This window comes from Cynoglossus semilaevis, chromosome 1 (genome assembly GCF_000523025.1).
Source record: "Cynoglossus semilaevis isolate Cse_v1.0 chromosome 1, Cse_v1.0, whole genome shotgun sequence".
Lineage (NCBI taxonomy): Eukaryota > Metazoa > Chordata > Actinopteri > Pleuronectiformes > Cynoglossidae > Cynoglossus > Cynoglossus semilaevis.
In genome coordinates, this window is record NC_024307.1 from 28,046,934 (window position 1) to 28,066,113 (window position 19,180).

General features: G+C 40.6%; 3 protein-coding genes and 1 long non-coding RNA gene across 7 annotated transcripts; 1 reads left to right on the forward strand and 3 right to left on the reverse strand.

Moving 5' to 3' along the window:
* Positions 1-345: 345 nt before the first annotated feature.
* Positions 346-3,503, reverse strand: LOC103388929 (uncharacterized). 3 transcript variants are annotated; one of them, XM_025061185.1, is made up of 5 exons: positions 3,076-3,503; positions 1,374-2,829; positions 928-1,029; positions 717-838; positions 346-621 (listed from the first exon to the last, which is right to left on the reverse strand). In XM_025061185.1, the coding sequence occupies exons 1-5, from the start codon at positions 3,472-3,474 to the stop codon at positions 535-537; spliced, it is 2,166 nt and encodes a 721-aa protein (XP_024916953.1). In that variant the 5' UTR covers positions 3,475-3,503; the 3' UTR covers positions 346-534. The 3 variants fall into 3 exon arrangements, with proteins under 3 accessions (XP_024916953.1, XP_024916948.1, XP_024916950.1); XM_025061180.1 differs by having other exon boundaries at positions 346-838; XM_025061182.1 differs by lacking the exon at positions 928-1,029 and having other exon boundaries at positions 346-838.
* Positions 3,504-4,406: 903 nt separating this feature from the next.
* LOC103389040 (uncharacterized) lies at positions 4,407-8,572 on the reverse strand. Of its 2 annotated transcripts, XM_025061171.1 has the most exons (3): positions 6,263-8,572; positions 6,017-6,072; positions 4,407-5,003 (listed from the first exon to the last, which is right to left on the reverse strand). In XM_025061171.1, the coding sequence occupies exons 1-3, from the start codon at positions 7,994-7,996 to the stop codon at positions 4,436-4,438; spliced, it is 2,358 nt and encodes a 785-aa protein (XP_024916939.1). In that variant the 5' UTR covers positions 7,997-8,572; the 3' UTR covers positions 4,407-4,435. The 2 variants fall into 2 exon arrangements, with proteins under 2 accessions (XP_024916939.1, XP_024916940.1); XM_025061172.1 differs by lacking the exon at positions 4,407-5,003 and having other exon boundaries at positions 6,004-6,072.
* Positions 5,270-5,865, forward strand: LOC107988569 (uncharacterized). The gene is made up of 2 exons (XR_001760049.2): positions 5,270-5,489; positions 5,710-5,865. It is a non-coding gene; the product is annotated as an uncharacterized LOC107988569 (long non-coding RNA).
* A 4,090-nt stretch (positions 8,573-12,662) lies between the features above and the next one.
* LOC103388924 (type I phosphatidylinositol 4,5-bisphosphate 4-phosphatase-A-like) lies at positions 12,663-15,938 on the reverse strand. Its single transcript, XM_008324139.3, has 7 exons — positions 15,619-15,938; positions 14,501-14,682; positions 14,097-14,203; positions 13,889-14,000; positions 13,568-13,620; positions 13,392-13,482; positions 12,663-13,312 (listed from the first exon to the last, which is right to left on the reverse strand). Exons 1-7 carry the CDS (start codon positions 15,719-15,721, stop codon positions 13,169-13,171), a joined length of 792 nt encoding a protein of 263 aa, XP_008322361.1. The 5' UTR covers positions 15,722-15,938; the 3' UTR covers positions 12,663-13,168.
* Positions 15,939-19,180: the final 3,242 nt, after the last annotated feature.

Sequence of the window (19,180 nt, forward strand, 5' to 3'; positions counted from 1 at the left end):
TACGTACGTTCGATTGGTAAAACCTCAAACAAACTAATTGTTTCATTGCATTTTAATTGAAATACATTTAAATAGAATATAACAAACGATTACATAATAATTTAACTATTTATAGAAAAAATGAACCATACATTTAATTAAATAAATGTGCCAAGATACATGACATATAATTCATACATTTTATTCAAAAAAACAAATTGAGTGCAAACAGTGATGTGGTTTTTGTTTGTTATAATTCAAACTCAATCTTCATTGTTAAATTGAATGACCTGTAAAATGTATATATTGTTTACAATCATGAGTCTGTGACAATTTAAAAAACAGTTTTTAGTGTAAGAAAACACCTGTTACAAAATAGTAAAAAAAAACTGCAGTGACAACAACATTAAAATACGTTAAATGTAAAAAGAAATTAGACCAAACATGTTACCATGCTTTAACAAAACGCTGCTTACATTATTAATGATATTTAAAATAATAATATTTCAAATACGATTTATTTTACTTTCATTATCTTCTTTTCAAATCCTGATTTTAAAAAGGCAGGTCAGTGGTTGAATTTTGGAGAGTGTGGAGATGGGTGTCCTGATGTTCTGCACACACATTGTTCTGGTAGTACTTCTAAAAAGAAGGACAAGAAAGTGAATGTCACAAAAACAGCAGTTCTTTTTATTGTTTTTGTTGCTTGTGTTTGATTTGACTTGCAGGTGCGGTACCTGCAGGTTGTCATGGTGTCTGAGACCGCTGCAGTGCAGATCTTTAGCCCTTTTTTCATCCAGGTAGAAAACACAGCAGAGGTTACAGACATATCCACATTTGGGAACAATGAACTCCTGACCTGAAGATAGACAAAACCAAAGACATGAATAATATACAGAAACATTCAATTTGACACTTTATTACACAAAGCAATGAGTGTCTTTTCACCCAGGCGCATGCTGGGATTGAATGGAGGCATGTTCATACAAGTATCCAGAAAAGATCTCTTTGTCTGAGGTCCAACTGCCTCGGTCCTTCTTTTCATAAATACTGAATAAGAAGAGGAAAAATCAGATGATGAATATTTTGGTTAGTATTATAATAACTTATAACAGCATGTAATAAACCTATCAAGACATAATGTAATTAGTACCAGATGTATTCATGTTTATAGTCATGTGTGAAAAAACATTTGTTCTCCCACACAAAAGCCCATACGCAGTCCATTATCTTTATCTCTTTAGAATACAGTAGTTAAGAAACCAGTGGCCAGTTTTTTGGTAAACTAGCAGCAGCTGTGTTACTCAGAGCTAAATCACTGATTTTTCTGTATGCGATCTTGTATGGTTGAGAGTCAGTTTTAAATTTGAATTTCCTGTTAGGTTAATACTTACTGTCTGCACCTTTGACTCCCTTGTGATTGACTCCAGTAGATACTGAGGTTTTTTCCCTTTCACTCAGTGTCATCAAATTCCAGTCTTCTTGACTTGTTTCGTTGGTTTCTCTGCTGAAAACATGTGCCCTCAGTGGTGCTTCCTGATCTTCATCTTGTTGCTCTTCCAAATATTCTACAAAATGATTAAAACATGTATTTTCTTTGAGGATTCCTGTGTCGTCCTCTCTTAGCTGGTAATCTATTGTCCCCTTATTACCCAGAGAATCAGGAAAATAAGAAGACATCTCATTTCCATCCAACTCTATCTCAGGGGAATCTTGTCCATCTTTCTTCAGTTTTGTACACTGCTGTTTTGGTCCTTCTTTTCTTTCTACCGTGGACTGATAATCTGTACTGATGATGTTCTCGTTTACACCTCTCACTGAAACATCGACTTCTGAAGAAGCCTTGTTGTCACCACCAAGTCTTTCAATTGGTTTCTTAGTCTTTCCTTCTTCACTAACAAATCTTTCAGAAGTGGACTGAACCTTTTCCTCTTCACCAGAATCCATTATTTGACATGACAACTCCTCACAGGTTTCTTTGTTCTTCTGGCTCTCCTGAGAAACCTCTACTGTCTCTCCTGGGCTTTCACCTGTTTTAAGTGTCCTGCCTTGTGTCTCAGAAGATTTGTACTTCTTTTTGGGGGGGTGTCTGATATCACAATTAAAGATCTTACCGAAAGAATCCTTGTTGTCTATGAGGTTCGTCCTTTCTTTAGACATTACAGTTTGGTCATCAGCGTCTGTTACCTGGACTGAATCAGATATCTTAAAGGAATCTTTGTCCTTTTGGATTTGGTCCCACTGTTTTCTGATGTTTCTGAAGGTCTTGTATGGTTCCAATTTGGTCCCTCTGCCACGGAACCCCTCACTTCTATCTTCAATTGTCCTCACTTCATTTCTTGTGTTCCTTGAAACCAGTTGAAGACAATCTACTTCGTGAACTTCCTTGTTTCCTGTGTCTTTAACTGCACATACGTCAATAGGTGTTTGTTGAACATCAACATCTTTACATTGTTGCTTTACTGTAGATCCATGATTTTGATCTGTGATTGGTTGGTGCTTGATCACATGATCTCCTTCTTGGGAAGATATCTCCGGGTGCTTTTCAAAGTAGAGATTCAGGCAGCTGTTACTAGTCACAACTTTGTCTAAGAGTTGACTCTGTCCTGTCTCAAATGAGTCTGATAGTCTGAGTCTTGGAGGCCCTGTGGTTGAAGTCCTCTTTAGAGGTTCTTCAGTGGGCTTAGAAAAGTTAGACGGAAATGAAGAAACAAAGACCTCAGAGTCTGTCAGGGATGTGGTCGGTTTAGTATCATGAGACTCAATTGAGCGTTGCGTTTCTTTTTCCGTCCCAACTTCCTCAACATCAAGCTTTTTAAAAGGGTTATTCCCGGAGAAAACACCGTGACCCTAAGTTGATACAACAGAAATTCATATTAAAAACAATGAAACCCTAAAAAAGTCACATAAATTAATTTCTATCTACTGCTGACTAGTCTTTTAAGTCACTATTAATTTCTATCTACTGCTGACTAGTCAGACTGTGTGTTGAATGAATTTGAATATGAGGGGAAAATCTTAGGACCCGCTAATTATTGAGTTTGGTGTTTTACCACAGTTGGTTTAAAGTGTGTAGAAAATATGGGGAGATGTTACCTTTGTTTTCCTGTCGGCCTTGTTAAGTCTGTACTGGAAAATTGCTGCTTTGATGGCCAAGAATGTATCTTTATCCATGATCAAAGGTGCTTTTTGATTTTCCAATGAAGAAACCAGACTTGTGGAGAGGACTTTAGGGCTGGACGCAGCTGAAACAGAGTCTTCAAGCTTCCCACATTGGGTGGAAGCTGAAGAAACAGTTTGTTTATTACTTTGGAAAAGATGATCAGAATGTTGTGACCTTGAAGGATCAGTTGAGGGATTTCCTTCAGTATGGAGGGTGTCAGGGTCAGGCCTCATGGTGACCTCTCCAAGGTGCCTTTCTAGGATCTTCAAACTGAAATAAAACCAGAAGACAGAAGAAGGAACAAACTTTAAACACACCAGTTCGTTCTTCATTTTCCCAAATCAGAATCAGCACTGAACCACGTTCTGCAGATAAGGTGTATCACAGCCTGCGTTACAATGCACAAGATTAAATCTCACCAACACAAACCTGAAGTTAGCACCAAGTTCTGAGCTACACTCTCCAGTGGTGGTTGAAGTTTTCAAACCGTCAGTCTTGGTCTCCAGTGCTGGCACAGTGAGCTCTAGTTCTTGCTGCTCTGATGAAACTTTGACAAAAGTATTTTTGTCTGCATCTGCAGATTCAGGAGCTGCTTCTTCTTTATGAGGTGGAACATTAGGATGTTCAGGAGTACAAACATCTTGTCTGGTCTGGTGTTTTTCATTTAGTGCTTGACTATTGTTGGTTTCTGCTTCCTCCTTGGTGTTTGTCAGTTTCTTTCCTTTGCCCTCAATAGAACATTCTCCCTCCATAGGCTGTGTCCCACAAGGTTCTGTTCCTACAAGCTCCACTGGTTCTTTTCTTTCAGCATTAACTTTGGATGGTTCTGCCTCTTTCCTTGGCTCCTCCCTGACAATTTCCTCTGGGACCCAGAAGTGGTGATCTAAAATGTCTACATTATCCAAAGTCTTAACATTAACAAGGTTTTCCAGTCCCATGTCCTGTAAAGAATAAATGAGTTTAGTTTAGGTGGCAGATTTTAGAGCAGGAACCCTTTAGGATTAATCTTTGTGGACTGACTTGCCTCAGTTTGTGGTTGGTTAAACATTATATATGATGTTGTCGTCTCTTTCTTCTCCTTTTTCTCTTTTTCCATTGCTTCAACTGACAATGAAGAATTAGTGGAGTGAGATGGTTTGGAAACTTCGTCTTCAGAAGAGGGTGGCAAAGAAGATTTGTTGTTGCCTAGTGCAGCAACTATAGTTTTTACCACAGTATCCATATTGGACTCTCTGAATGAAGCTGAAAACAGAACAAAGTATCACTGTCAGAAAAACACAGTTTATAGAGAATTTATGTTACAGTACTACTGTAACTGTAAATACTGTAAACTAGCAGACACAGGACAGAATGTTTTGGCAGCAAAATACTTTTTGCATTTTTTAAATTCAAACCTGGATCATCCAGTATCTCCTTTAACACTTTCTCGGTAGAGCTTGATCGTTTACGTTTGTGGGTGGTTTCCGGTGAATGTTGTCGGTGACAACTTCTTGGAGAAGATCTTCTCTCATTGCTCCTATTGCATGATGATAGTCTTCCATGGCTTTTCACAGATGACCATCGCTCGTAACTCGAAGAACTTTGACCATCCATTCTTCTCCATCTTGGCAAATGTGGAACGGGTGAGAACCTTCTATTTATGTTCCTCGTCTGCAACTGGTTAAATGTTGATGTTCCTCTGCCCACTCTCCTCTTTGGAGTTTGGAAAGATGGTGATGACCACCTTCCGTTGTTCCTTCTTGGTGATGACCCTCTTTCAAAAGTTCTTCTCATTGCGTACTGTGTCTCTTCAACATTTCGTTTCTCCCTTCCCCTGCTGTACCTGTTGAGGCTCTTTGAACGTGTGGAGGAAGAACCTGACCTTAAGAAAATATAAATTATAAAATGGAATTAGTGATTAAACTTAGAGGGTCTTTTTTTGGTTAAGACTGGTGGCTTTTGACAAGAATAGTCATAGGCGAAGATTTGACTTGGTGATTTGGGATCCATAACACTTTGAAGTTTTTGACGCTCACCATCAAGCATTACATTTTTTGTCATTCTCTTCTGCTCTCTTAAATCTTAACTTGACTTTATATATTTTTATATATATATATATTGTAATTATTTAAACTTTTATAAATGTAACCAGGTTGAAATTATAACTTTACTTTTACATTTGAAATGTCACCAAATCCTGATGAATGTTGCTTTCTATATGTTTGAGATGTGTTTTATTGCCTATTTCTATGCCTAAATGTTGTATTCAGGTCAGGGTGTTAAGACCTGTACTGCCACTTTAAGAGATCGCAGGTCTCGTCGTCATCCGGGTGCTTCTCTCAGTTCGCGCCAGACTAGCTGAGAGGAGGTAATGTTACTATTTTGCTCGTCACTTTTAAACATTTATTTCGGTTTTTGGACAATGTAAACCTTGTTTTATGTATGTATAAATGTTCGGTTTAGGTTGTAAACATGCAGTTAATGTGCCAATTGAATATAAAGCTTGTAAACTGACTTTTTGCAAGTTAAAGTAGACATGTTTCCACATGCTAGTCTACAGGGTTTTCTGTATGCTTATTCGCTAACAGGAGCTTGAGACCTGTGTGCTGTGTGGAGGAGACTGCATGTTACAGAGCCTTGTATGTTTTTCTGTTGATTTGTACAGAGACAAATCCATCGTCCTGCCTTCATTAAAAGAACAACCAACAGCTGGTCGTGATCCGAGTCCTTCCTTCATTCGGCGCAACATAGAACACAACGCAGAATGTATAAGGGTTAACGGACGTGCATCCAACCTGATAGAAACTGTCAAAGACAATGCGCGCCCGTTACATAAAGAAATAATACAGTTCCCATGGTTGGTTTGGACAAAGACAAACAGCAGTCAGGACTCACTGTATTTGAAATTGTCTCTTAACATGAAGTATGGTCTTCTGATGGTCGAACCATTCCTGTTATTGTCAGAACAAATACAACATATAAGTGAAACACCATTGACATCATGTGTCAATACGTTTTTTATCATCCTCATGGAATGTCTTTGAAGAACTATTCAAGGTCCTTCAAAAGTGTGCCTTTCCGGAAATGTTCAGTGTCAGCCTCAGGCAGGCAAATTAAAATCACCAAAGTTGACTGACTCACCTTCAACGTCCTGCATTTGATGTAACACAGAGAACAGGTGTGTGGAAACACACTGGGTGTTATCCTGTTGCAATGCAGCCCAACGATGGACTCCTTGGAGTCATATGACCACTTATGTACGTTCTGTCCACTCCGACTCTGAGCAGGCCTAAATGAAGCAGAACCGGGTTCACCAACCGAACACTGGACTTTTGGCACAGGAGTTTTGGTGATCGGTGCTAAGGGGGGAGGGAGCTTTTCGGCCACAACAGGGATTCGCAGGGCCTTTCCCATTTTCACAGCTGCGTTCTTCTTGGCTGGTTCCTGTATTTGATGCTGCTGTATCTGATGGTTTCTGATTTGCATCGGAGGTAACATTGATCCTTTGTACTGATTTTTACCCTGACCATGGTGCTCACAGTGCCGCAGAGGCAAGGATGACTGATGTTTCCATTTTAAATGTTGATCTGCGTTCTCTCTATTCAGAGAAGGCAACTTTTCATTTACAGGTATAACATGAAAAGTTCCCTTTTCATTGTTGGGCACAGTGAAAGGACTAATGTTTGAAGGTCCAAAAGGATCTTTGTTAAGAGAAGCTCCACTGCTCTGCCTTGAAGTGTACTGGTGGTAGGTAGAAGAGTCTTCAGCCATGAGGACCCCCCCTGTAACTTCTTTTGGTGGCACAATCCAAGGTGTAGAGCCAGTCACAAAAGTCTGGTTTGGTTGTACTTCCAATCTCCAGGCTTCATCGTTGATTGGTAAAATTGCAGAGTTTGGCCTTAAACTACACACAGTGTTTTCAATAGTGTTGCTTTGATCATGTGAGGAGCCAATGTTCTTCAGTAGTTCTTCACTGCCCTGACTTGAATGGTTCTTGTAAGTGTCAAACAATCTCCTGCCATTTCCATCACTGTTTGAACTTTTGGTTGTTTCATCCTCAACTCTGGTGGGACCATGGTCATTAGCTTCAGGAGGCTGAGAAACAGCCATGGTGGCTCTCGTACCACTGACAGTTGTACTAAGGGTTTTTCTCTTCTGCATCTGGATATGACGCAAGATAAAGGGTAAGTTGGCAGGCGTTAACTGATCCTCTGGATAAGAAACAAGAAACCCCAAGTCCTCTTTTTCTAGTCCAAAGTGTGAAAGAATTCTAACAGCGTCTTCAGGGGTGAATGTTGGGTAACTTGTCTCAGTAAGACTCCTAGGTTCACCTGGAACTGGACTCTCACCATCACCAGTTCCCACATTATCTTTCTTTTCATCATTCCTCGTATGGCTCCATGAAACAGAGGATGAATTACGTTCAGAATCATCATCTCTTGATCTTTCATATTTTGGCAACCCAACCAAGGAGCTTCTAGAACTTTCAACATCAGGATATCTGAGACCTGAAGAGACTGAGGTTAAAGACTCTGGGCAGGTTGTTTCTGCCAATCCTCCCAGAGAGCCAGCAGGACATGTGTTCTGGCCTTGAGGCTGGTATTTGAGGACGCTCATACCTTGATGACTTATGGCTCCACTCTGTTCAGGTCTGGAGACCCCAGTATGACCCATGAGCGGTGGGATTATTCTTCCAGAATTGCCAGTTGCCAGAGTAGCAAAAGGACCAGCAGATGGGCTATAGCCACACGCAGATCTAAGACATGGAGTTGCTGAGCCTGGACCTACATCAGGAACCCCGCTGGAGAATCCATGTTGTCCTTGGGAGGAGTTCTGGTGACCCAAAAGTAACAGTTTATGGAGGGGCTGAGCCATGGTGTTTGCAATTTTCAGGCGGTTAAGGAGGCTGATAGCTGCTGCTGTTGGGGAGGGGGGTTTGGAGGCTCCATAAGGAGTAGATATGTTAGTGATGGATGTCAAGTTTGCAGCTTGACAACCAACACTGATAGCATTGTTAATCTGTGTTAGAGCTACAGCCTGGGCTTTCAGCTGAGCCAGGTGTAGAAATGCAGCATGCTGTCCAATCAGCAGCGAGCTTCCTGGGTTCCCTAAAATTAAGGGGTTTGGTGAAGGCGTTGTAGAAGAAGGGGCAAGGGTGCCGTGGCTCTGAGGCAAGGTAAAGCTGAAACATTAAAACAAAGAAGAAGAAGAAGATTATTCACTGGTTTTTGATGGAGTTTTAAAAAAGACCCCACAAGCATGATTTCTGTTTTTGCTTTATTAATTTTTTATTATTCACTCAATTACCAAATTAATTACCAGTTAAAGGACCAGTGGAATTCCAGTGGCTTCATATCTGTACAGTATGAGCAGATATGTCATGTAACTTACTCACTATAAAAACAACTTCCTGCCACGAACATGACCAAGGTGAAAACTGATGAGAAATTAACTGAGACCAGACTTTGATTAGAGATGACAGATGACTGCCTCCTCGCCTTGATCTTAAGACGATGATGATAGATATTAAAGGGCTGTTGCTGCAAATTACCATTTTATCTTCTTTCATCCTGTGGTCAGGACAAGGGCTTAACCCCTGAGCACTACACGACAGCTGATTGGCCACAGTGTGTGTTAATGTGTGTGTGCGTGCATGCGCATGTGTGTGATTCTAAAAAAAGTAGAGCCAGATTTTATTGACAGCTGTTGTCACTGCCCTGATAGAGGTTTCCTCACCTCGGCATGAAGCTTAAATACATATGATATGATATAAATCATGTGGATCAAACATAGAGCCGCTGTCAAACACACACACACACACACACACATTATAAGTCAATCTATGTCCTTGGCTGACCTAAAAGGCATTACGTATTTTTAATGAACTAGTCTTGTATTGTGGGCCACAGTCTTCCAAGTCTACATAACAACAGTCTAATTTATTCTTTGAAATGTGGCCCACATGCCATTTGCTCCATGTCAGACAGCTGTTCTGTCTACATCTAGTAATAAGTACTGTATGTAGGTCAGGTACATCCAATCCAATAAGGCTACTGGACCACATCATGTGGTCCACATCTTGTATCTAGGATTTGGTCCATATTCTACTGCCCCTGTGTTGGACCAGACATCTTACTCTGGTCAAGGTCTTACATCCAGACTGGTTTGGTCCACATTTTGGACAGCAGATGTAATAACCCAAAAACTAACTGGACCTGTGTTCCAGTCACATGTTGGGTGTGTCTTTCTTCTTCAGCCTATGGAGCAGATAAATGTTGATAAAATGTTCTCCTCACTGACCTTTTCAGACAGTGTTAAACGATCTGAACATTGCGTCACTTAACTGTGGTGTTAAAGGCTAGGCAAACAGGTCAGGTTGCATCATCACACCTCGGAATCCCAGACCAGATTTCATCACCATCTGGACATGCGACATCCTATCACGTGATGTGGTCAGATTGCTTCAAGATGTGCTATTTTCAGAGTTTGAGGGGACTAAGAAGGTGTAGCTCTCAACTTTACACCAAGTGAAAAAAACCCACAAGGACAGAAGGAAGGAAAGAAGGAAAGTCAACTCCTTGTCACTGTGACACAGCTCACCACTGCACACAACCAAATGTGACCTCTGTTTTTAACCCATCACCAAAGTGAACAGTGGCAGCTTTAAGAACCAGGGAGCAGTGAGTGGAGACGGAGCCATGACAGAGCACCTCAGTGGGAACTTGGCAGCTGGTGGACTAGAACCTGGAACCTGCAGGAGCCAAGTCCACTTCCTCAACCACTGAGCCACCACTGCCCCAGTGACAGGTCTGAGGGTTTGTTTCAGGTTTAGTTTAAGTTAGCCAAAAGGGTGACAGCTCACTAAAACCACAACACAAATAAAGGGAAATTGTTTTGTTAAGTTTCATTCAAATGTGCCATCAGAGCTAAAGACCACCGACTCTAAGTCTGTGTCGCCTACCCCAGCTTTAATGATAATGCAGTCCAATGACCTCAGCTAGAGGACAGAGGATAAACTTAAAGAAACATCCAGATTGTGAGGAACGTAGTGTTCCAGTGTTTATGGTTGACAGGTGGTGGAGGAGAAACACAACTGACTCTCATGTGTGCTCAGAGACTTCGAAGGCGCCAAGAAAATAAATAACAAAAAAGTAACAGTTAAAAAAGTTCTTCACATAGTCCCTAAAACACCAGTGGTGGAAAGCAATAATACTGTGTGAACAGTCTCAGTTTTCAGCCCTGTGGTAACCTACAGTACAATCTGGGTTTAGATCCAGGATCCATGATCCATTTAGATGTCGCCTTAATAGTTTAATCCAGGCTTTTCCTGGAATGGCTTTGGCACTGATTTAAAATGAATATCTGATCTTTGAATTTTCTGTCCCTGTAAATTGTGTCCCTGTCTGTTTCCATCTCATTAGATTGGATTGTTCTTGACCTTCACCTCTTCCTTCTACTTATTTCATGTTTTAATAAACCTTTGGCTCGGCTTATTTGGTTTTGGATCGAGCTGTATAAATAAATGTGACTTGACTTCATCCTGCCTTTGATTCTATATATATCTTTAATGACTTTTGTTCAGTGTACTGTGCTGTGACTAGTTCCAAACCCATTTTTGTCTTGTGTTAAAAAACATGTTACATGTTACTGTAGGGAAGAACTGCACAGAGGAGGTTGGATTAGTACCAGTTTAAAGTTCCAGGGTTTAATGTTGTAATCCTTGTGTATCTGACCCATCAAACCTGTAAGGCTTTATCTATTAGGAAACCACCACAAACATTTAGTCCCTCTGCACCACACACTCATCTAAGCCTCATGTGCTCAACAGGCTTTGAGCTGACACTGGTATGTGTGAAAGTCAAGGGCCGAGAAAAAACTTTTAACCCCTGGGATTAAGCAGAAAGAAGAGAGCCCCCCACCACACACACACACACACACACACACACACACACACACACGCACAGCACACTCACGTGTGTTGAGCTCAGATATCTTCTGGTTTTTTCTATAAGGTCATTAAAGCTAGCCAATGCTAATAGCTGCAACCATTACTGCCACGTTAATCATGGCACACACTCACACGACCATGGAGTGTCATTGTTGCTGTTGATGATGACCATGAGCAGCATTAGCTAACAGCTAACAGCAAGTGTGTTTTTGTCTTTTCTGGCTAACCTGATCACAATGTGACACGTTAGCCGTTAAATGATAAGCTAAAGGTGACCAGTGTCATATTTTTGAGTGGTCACTCTTAGATTTCCATATTATGTCAGGCAAAAATTTTGAATTGTATCATAGTTGGGAAAGAAATGGGCGGAGCTTAAATCATTGCTCATAATTAAGTGATTGGGCATGAAATGCAAGATTACAAATGAGAAGAATGTGGACTCTAAGTTAAACTAGTTGGATCTTTGAATGTAAAGCAAATGACACCTACATATAAAGCTAGGATAATTTAAGAGTAAGTTAATAAAAACTGGACAACTTAGACATTAGTTATAGATTTTCTGGCAAACAGGAAGACTGTGATGTTCCTCACCTTTGTCCTGACTCTGTTTCACTGCTGCTTGCTTGGTGTTCGCTCTTCTTACCCGTCGGCCAGTTACAAGTTTCACCACTAGTGGACAAAATCCTAAGGTTACTCATGTCCGCCGTCCGCCCCTGGTGAAAACGCTGCGTCTTCTTTTTGGCCTTCATTGCAAAAATCCTGAGATGTTACTAGTTTGGACTTTGTGCTCCCACATCCAAAGACCAAACTAAGTTGTTGAAAAGATGAAACGCTGAATAAGAGCAGGATTAGGCCGCAGGGCTCTTTAACGTCTTCATACCAATAAAAGAATAGCTTGTTCCAGACTTGTTGGTCAATTATCCAGTTGTTCCTGCAAATGTCAGCATAACTCACTGTTTTTATAACAGGGTCATAAAGGCTGGGTCACAATAATTCACTGCTGCCTGAAACAAAAAGCTCCAGGGAATATTCACGTTCCAGAAATCCCTGGGTTTCCAGAAAACAGGTGATTTTCTGGGCACGAGAGCCTGAGATTCCCATGGGTTTAAGACATTAGTGGGACAGAGGGCCCACAGAGACTGACTGGCAAATGAGAAGAAATGTTCCACGCCCTAAAGTGTCCCTCTGAGACAGCAGTTAGAGAGAGAGAGAGAGAGAGAGAGAGAGGGAGGGAGACAGACACCAGTAGGGGAATTTCTGCTGCCTTCCTCTGGTCATCAACGGGAGCTACATAAAACCAACAGGTTGAGATGTCTATTGAGTGAACCAACACTATTTATAACCAAAGTTATTCTCTTTGCTAAACTGCAACCATTTTTAGGTTACCGTTTAGTTAATGTTTGCAAACTTTAAACAATTGTGGGTAAACAATTAGTCATTTTTGTTATCCTTGAACATTTCTGGACTAACTTTTAGTTATTTATGCTAACCAGCTGCAATTTATGGGCAACCTTTCGATTATTGTTGCTAACTTTTAACCACCTCGGGTCTAACTTTTCCAGGCAGAAAAAAGAACCATGTAGTCATGTAGAAGAGGGTTTGTTAAAATTAATTCATTATTTAATCTGTTCCACATACATGAGCGCCACCTACAGGTGACAGAGGTCAGTACAAATGCATCATGTATTAGAGTATTATCCTTATGTACAATCTCTGAACATCCACTTGTCTTATTTACACTTTATTTACACATAAGCTTTGACAAATAAATAAATCACCCAGTGACGTTGTTAATGCCAGACAGAAAAATTAGCTCATGTTATTTTTCAGTAGATTTAAAAAAAAAATGACATCCTGAACGCCGCACATTTTAAATCATCAAAGTTAACGTCCTTCTTGTCATACAATATATGGGCATACTTTCAAGGACTTTCAGAGGGAAAATGATCAACGGTTTGGAGATTTTTGAGAAAAAAACAGTTTCAAGAAAAACAAAGACAAACTGTGTGGTTTCTGTCTGCTCCTCCTGTCCAGTCCTTACAATCCTTCTCCTCATTGAACATATGTAATGTTAATCCTTCTCCTGCTCTCCCCTGTCCTCATGTGATGTTGTTTATGGGCTCACTTATTTTCAGACACCTCCAGTAGAGGGTTCGTATCAGAGTGAGGAGAGAGAGGAAGATCAGGAAAACCCAAGCGGCGTAGATTCCTTTCGACGTCTGAGCAGGTTTCCAGGTTCCCACCTTAACGTATACAAAGACAGAGTCACATTACTTATAGTGCATTAAAAATGTGTTTCTTCAGTGTGAGATGTCCACTTGCCAACAGCCCTGCAGTGGAGGCAGCCAGGACCATGAAGAGCAGGAAACACAGCAGGCTCCTCCTCCTGGGGTACCGTCGACCAATAGAAGAGCTGCATATTAAAATGATAAGATGAATGGTGTTGGACGCACAGTTGTAACTGTTGTATTTAAACAAAGCCAGAGAAAAACACTCACACTTTCCTACAGTGGGGACATCGAGCCAAAGTCCGGTCTGAAAACTCTGTCCACTGAGGCAGAGAGAGGACACAGAGAGGACACGTCAGTGTGTGTTTGGTGTATGCATCCGCAGGTACTTAGGGTTAAGGCAGGGTTAACTTTGTGGCTAATTTTTTCCCTACTTTAAAGTATTGGTTGACTCTGACTTGTGCTTCAGCTAATGTATACAGTTTGGCCAACTTTATTTTATGGCTAACTTTCAATTATGTTTTGGACATTTTCTTCTTGTCTTTTGGCTAACCTTCCCTTATGTTTTGCCTTATTTTCACTGTGTCCTACCAGGAATATATTAGAGCAGTGTCCACAGATGACTCTGACGCCAACAGGCTGATGCTGTGGTTCAGGACTGTCCCTGCCGATGTGAACTGGTCCCAGGTTAATGATGCGTTTACTGACAGTATAAAAACACATGAGGGTTGATGTAAGAGCAGCTGTAAATGCAGTCAGAGCTGGTTGATCTTGAATGGACACAAACACAGCGTCTCACCAGTACGGCCTGGGACAGGCGATTCTCTGTGACGTGACTTTGCAGATGAGCAGACAGTTGCACGGACAGCGGACATACTTCTTTCCAGTGGGGGCATTCTTTATAGGCTGAAGACGAGGACAAAAATAAAACAGGAAGAGAAGATGTTTTAATGTCTCCAACATTTATCTGGACAGTCTGCAGAAAAGGACTGAAATCTGAGAGACATCTGGTTAGTGGAACCTGACTCTTCAGTTGTTTTTTATTGCTTTCTTGGGGCTGGCTCTCTTCTGGCATCCAGGAAGTGTTTAATGGACCAAACCACAGCAGGTCACTGTCTACAGTGGACATGTCAGTACTGCACTTCCTTTGAGAACCTGCACTCAGTCGCTCAGATTAGATCCCTGAAAATACTGTGAACTGACCGTGGCTTCATTGCAGATACTGCACTTCACCACGTGCTGGTGCGTCTTTCCCTCCACAGAAATGGCGCTCTGACAAACCCTGCAGCTGATGACCGGAGCACTGCTGCTGTCTGGGCTGCCCTGAGGAGAATACGGTGGTGGAGGCTCATCCGGAGCAAGGGAGCTCGGGAATGGAGGGAGACCTGGAGACCGACAGGAGGAAAGAAATAATACACCCACCATTTCAGCTTAAATTCAAGTAAAACAATACATTCATATCTACTTAAATTACATAATAGACCAAAATGCAAGATAAAAGTTAAGTGAAGAACACTCAAAGCTACGATGCTGGTAGTTAGCAGACGAAAGTTTAAGAGGGAACTTAACATATTGACAAGAGTTGGAAATTTGCAAGTAAACATACAATTTAGCAATATTATTACCATACACAAGAATTACTGTAAATACTGTGAAGTATACTGTATATCCAATTAATGAACATAGGTCATTACTAAACTAAGTTAAATTATGGAAAAAAAAAACATGTTGATGTTAAGTGTCTCCTAGAAAGAAAGTAAAACATACTTCACACAGTTCACAGTTCATAGTTAACAACCTGTGGGTGACATGAACTTAAACCAGGATTCATGACAATAAAAAAACACCTGTGAGGGTTTTCAGTATCACTTCACTTTATGGCTCTGGTGGTTTAGGAGGGGAATTAAAATTCTCTCAGAGCTAAGACTGATTTTGGTCTGTCAGCTAAAATCACTGATTCCCCATTGACTTTGGAAAAAAACTCCATTTTACATGTTTAACATATGACTGACTTGTTGTTCTCTCTTTTACGATGAATTTATATATATATATATGTATATTTTTGCTGTAATAACGATGTATAACTCCCACTACACCAACCGTATGAAATAGTTTAAATAACTACACAAATATAACAAAAACATTTTACCGTTATTTTGAATTATTTTAAACATCAGTATTGCTCAATTCTTTTGACTGCTAACGTTAGCCGCAATGCTAACGTGGCAACAAAACCTGTAATGTCACGTTTCAACCTATTTAAACGACTTAGTTATTTAATGTCATAGAGTGGATCAAAATCACTGCCACATTGGACTTACTCTGTGGTTTGAAAGGAAAACCATGCGAATTCCCAACACCAGTGAAGCCACTATTAGCTTCGCGCTGCTCGGACAGAAGCGGTGACCGCTCCTCGTCCGCCATGCCTGTTCCCGGTGCTCGGGACTCTTCAGCAAGGTAGAGCGAGTTGACTGCGGTGAAGAACGTTCAGAAAGCACGCAAAAATGACCAGAAACGGTCACCTGGTATAAAATATTAGCCTGAAAATGCGTTCTCAAAGTGACGTTCTCATGATGACAAGACGAGAACAGCCTAATCCTGAGGCGGAAGTGGAACGACGAAAACACAAATCACATGACAGTGGTTCGACGTAATTGACAAGCAGCTCGGGCCAATCACAAAGAATAATTAATTGTAGAGGCGGGGCATATGTTTGACGCGTTCATGAGGATTATTAGTATGATGGTTTATATACAGTATATGATGGTATATTTATACATAATACATATACATATATATAAATCCACCTTTATGAAACAAACTGACCACATGAGGCAGCAGTGAACAGCTGCTCCAAGTTTCCCTGTAGTCTTTGGTGTAAAAGGTCAAATGTTCACAAGCCACACAAGCATATTATACTGCTGACACCAGCAGGCGTCTTCATGAGTCTGAGGATTTCTAACAAAATCTTTAATTTAAATGAGTCAAACGACTCTCCATCAACTCATCTTTCAACACAATTGTTTTTATATAAAGATTCAAACTATTTTATCAGCGGCATCTTGACTGATTTGATCAGGTTTCAGTTTCGCACAGCCTCCACTGCTTTGTTATTTGACTGCTAGGTTCAGAACCGGGTGTGTCCACTCATTTGATTGTTTTCACTTAAAAGTTTTTTGTGATTTTTTTTTCAACAACAGAAGCTTGAAGTCTTTTCAAACCAGGTTTCATTGTTGACTCTTTGGACACTTCAGGGATTTCGAAAGTCCTAAAATCCACTGGGAGTATTTTGAACAAAACACTAGAAACAGGAGACACTACCAGTATGTACAGTATATGAAGCAAAAACCTCTGAAACAATTTGGTCTTGAACATTGAAGCGAGTTTAATTCCCTGATCATTTCTATAGACTTAGACGGAGAGTGGTTTTTATTCCCAAACGTCATGTTCATTATTTCATAGTTGAATATTTATATTTCAGTATTTCATATTGTAGTGTACTTGTATCCAAATCCAGAACAACAAACACATTATAATCTCCACAACATTATAATCAAAGACCGTATAGACCACTGCAATCTAGTCTAATTCTATTGTAAACTGTGCTGCTAAACTGAAGAGCCATGTAATAGTCCATTGATAATTGAAAGAAATAAAATGAAAGTAAAACAAAATAAATATCTGTAGTGAATTGTTGCCATCTTTTCTCACAGTGAACGGAGCTCATGTTTTCCTGCTTCATTGTTTGAGTAGAGGCCAGAGTAATGTGTGTTGTGGGAGTACAGAGGCCGAGGTGGGGAGGGGGGTGTGGGGGAGAGGCTGCTTAAGTGTTGGTGTTGTGTGACTATGACTGTTCAGAGACAATCATACCTTCACCATGTCTCTTTGCCGTCTCCTACTGCCGCTGCTGCTGCTGGTCAGCGGCTCACTGGCTTCTCACTTTTATGGAACAGTGATGACTTATTACCCAAAGAACAGCAGCCAGGGAAAAACTACGGTACGTTCTGTTTTTACACTCCCTCATTCATTTCAACCTCTGGAATCAGACATTAACAACTGCAGAAATTATGACTTCTTTGAAGCAATTGTTGCTCACAATGATTGTACAGGTACATTGACCTGTAGTGTTGATGTAAGATCAGTATATTAAGAAGAAAATGCATTTTTATAGAATTATTTTATATATATATATATATATATATTAATACATATTATTACGGAAACACACACACACACTGGCTGGTACCCAGTTCACACTTGCCCTCTTCGGTCTCATATCACTAGACCACACCACTAGAGGGAGCCAATGCAGCACCTCTCTGTAGCTCTGACAAAATAGTTCCCTGAAAGTTTTCTAAAGCAACAATAAACAAAAGCTAACGTTTAGTATACAGTACACAGCAAAAAGATAGCTAGTTAGAAATGTGCAAACACACCTATAAAATCTACAATTCAGCGTGAATGTAACGAAACATATAGAATAGGCCATGACTGACGTCTTTCCTGCAGGTGCTTCTTCGTTACAAGCTGAGCTTCAGCTCATGCACCAGCATGGGCATGTGGAACTGCATGAGTGGAGCGTGTGGGACACAAACGTCGCTGACCCTGCACGAGGTGGATGAAGAGAGTGATAGCGAGTGGTGTCAGAGAGAGGCTGTCATGACCAGAGAGGTTTCCAGCAGAGCTCCTTTTCAACTGCTGTCAGTTCAAACATCACACACAGCTCAACAGCTAACATTTGGTCTCTTATTCTATCGCTTATTGACAACATTAAGCAACTAATTTACCTTTTCTGTATTTTATATTTCGGCTCACTCATTTGAAGCGTCTTTGAACTAATTAAAGTCTAATTGAATTAGTCCAGCGTTTACATTTGTTTTCCTAACTGCTAATTCTTTGAGTTACTGTAGCTACATCGAGCTAGTTGGCCTATTTACTGTTGTTTCTGCTATTGTTATCTTCAGGTAATTAATAGTATACTATACTATATTACTGTATATATTTCTATATATAATATTTCTGTAAGTGTAAAGTGTAAATGTCCAATGAAAAGCTAATTTGGGGTTAGCTATTACCTACTGTAAGTGGGAGTTGTTCCACTCTGTTGACTGTAATCTGACTCCTGAATTGTTGCTTGAAGGATGAATGGATTTACCTGGGTACAAGGCATCAGAAACGGAGTCACTGTATGGAATGCAGTGACACTGGTTGACCTCAGAATACGCTCTGACACCGGCCAAGCCAACGCGTCCCCACAGACCACCATCCTGCCGGCTCTCAGGTCAGAAAATCTACTTCGATTGTTTACGTTTGGCTGTGTAAGTTAGAAAATGGACACAGCTGTCTCTGAAGGTTGGTGGTACTGAGGTTCTGACACACTGAGTTTTTCTCTTCACCAGAGTTCCTTCAAATTGTCCCAGAGTTTTTAACCTCTTGGCATTTGACCCAGATGGAGATGAGGTCAAGTGCAGATACGGAAGCAGAACTCTATATGAGTGCATTGAATGCACGCCACCCTCGGTCCTCAGCCTCTCACAGGTGAGAGAACATACCTTCAGAATCTGTTCAAAGTCCACAGAGAAAATCAGTGATTTTAGCTCACAGACCAAAGTCCACAGAGAAAATCAGTGATTTTAGCTCACAGACCAAAGTCCACAGAGAAAATCAGTGATTTTAGCTCACAGACCAAAGTCCACAGAGAAAATCAGTGATTTTAGCTCACAGACCAAAGTCCACAGAGAAAATCAGTGATTTTAGCTCACAGACCAAAGTCCACAGAGAAAATCAGTGATTTTAGCTCACAGACCAAAGTCCACAGAGAAAATCAGTGATTTTAGCTCACAGACCAAAGTCCACAGAGAAAATCAGTGATTTTAACCAAAG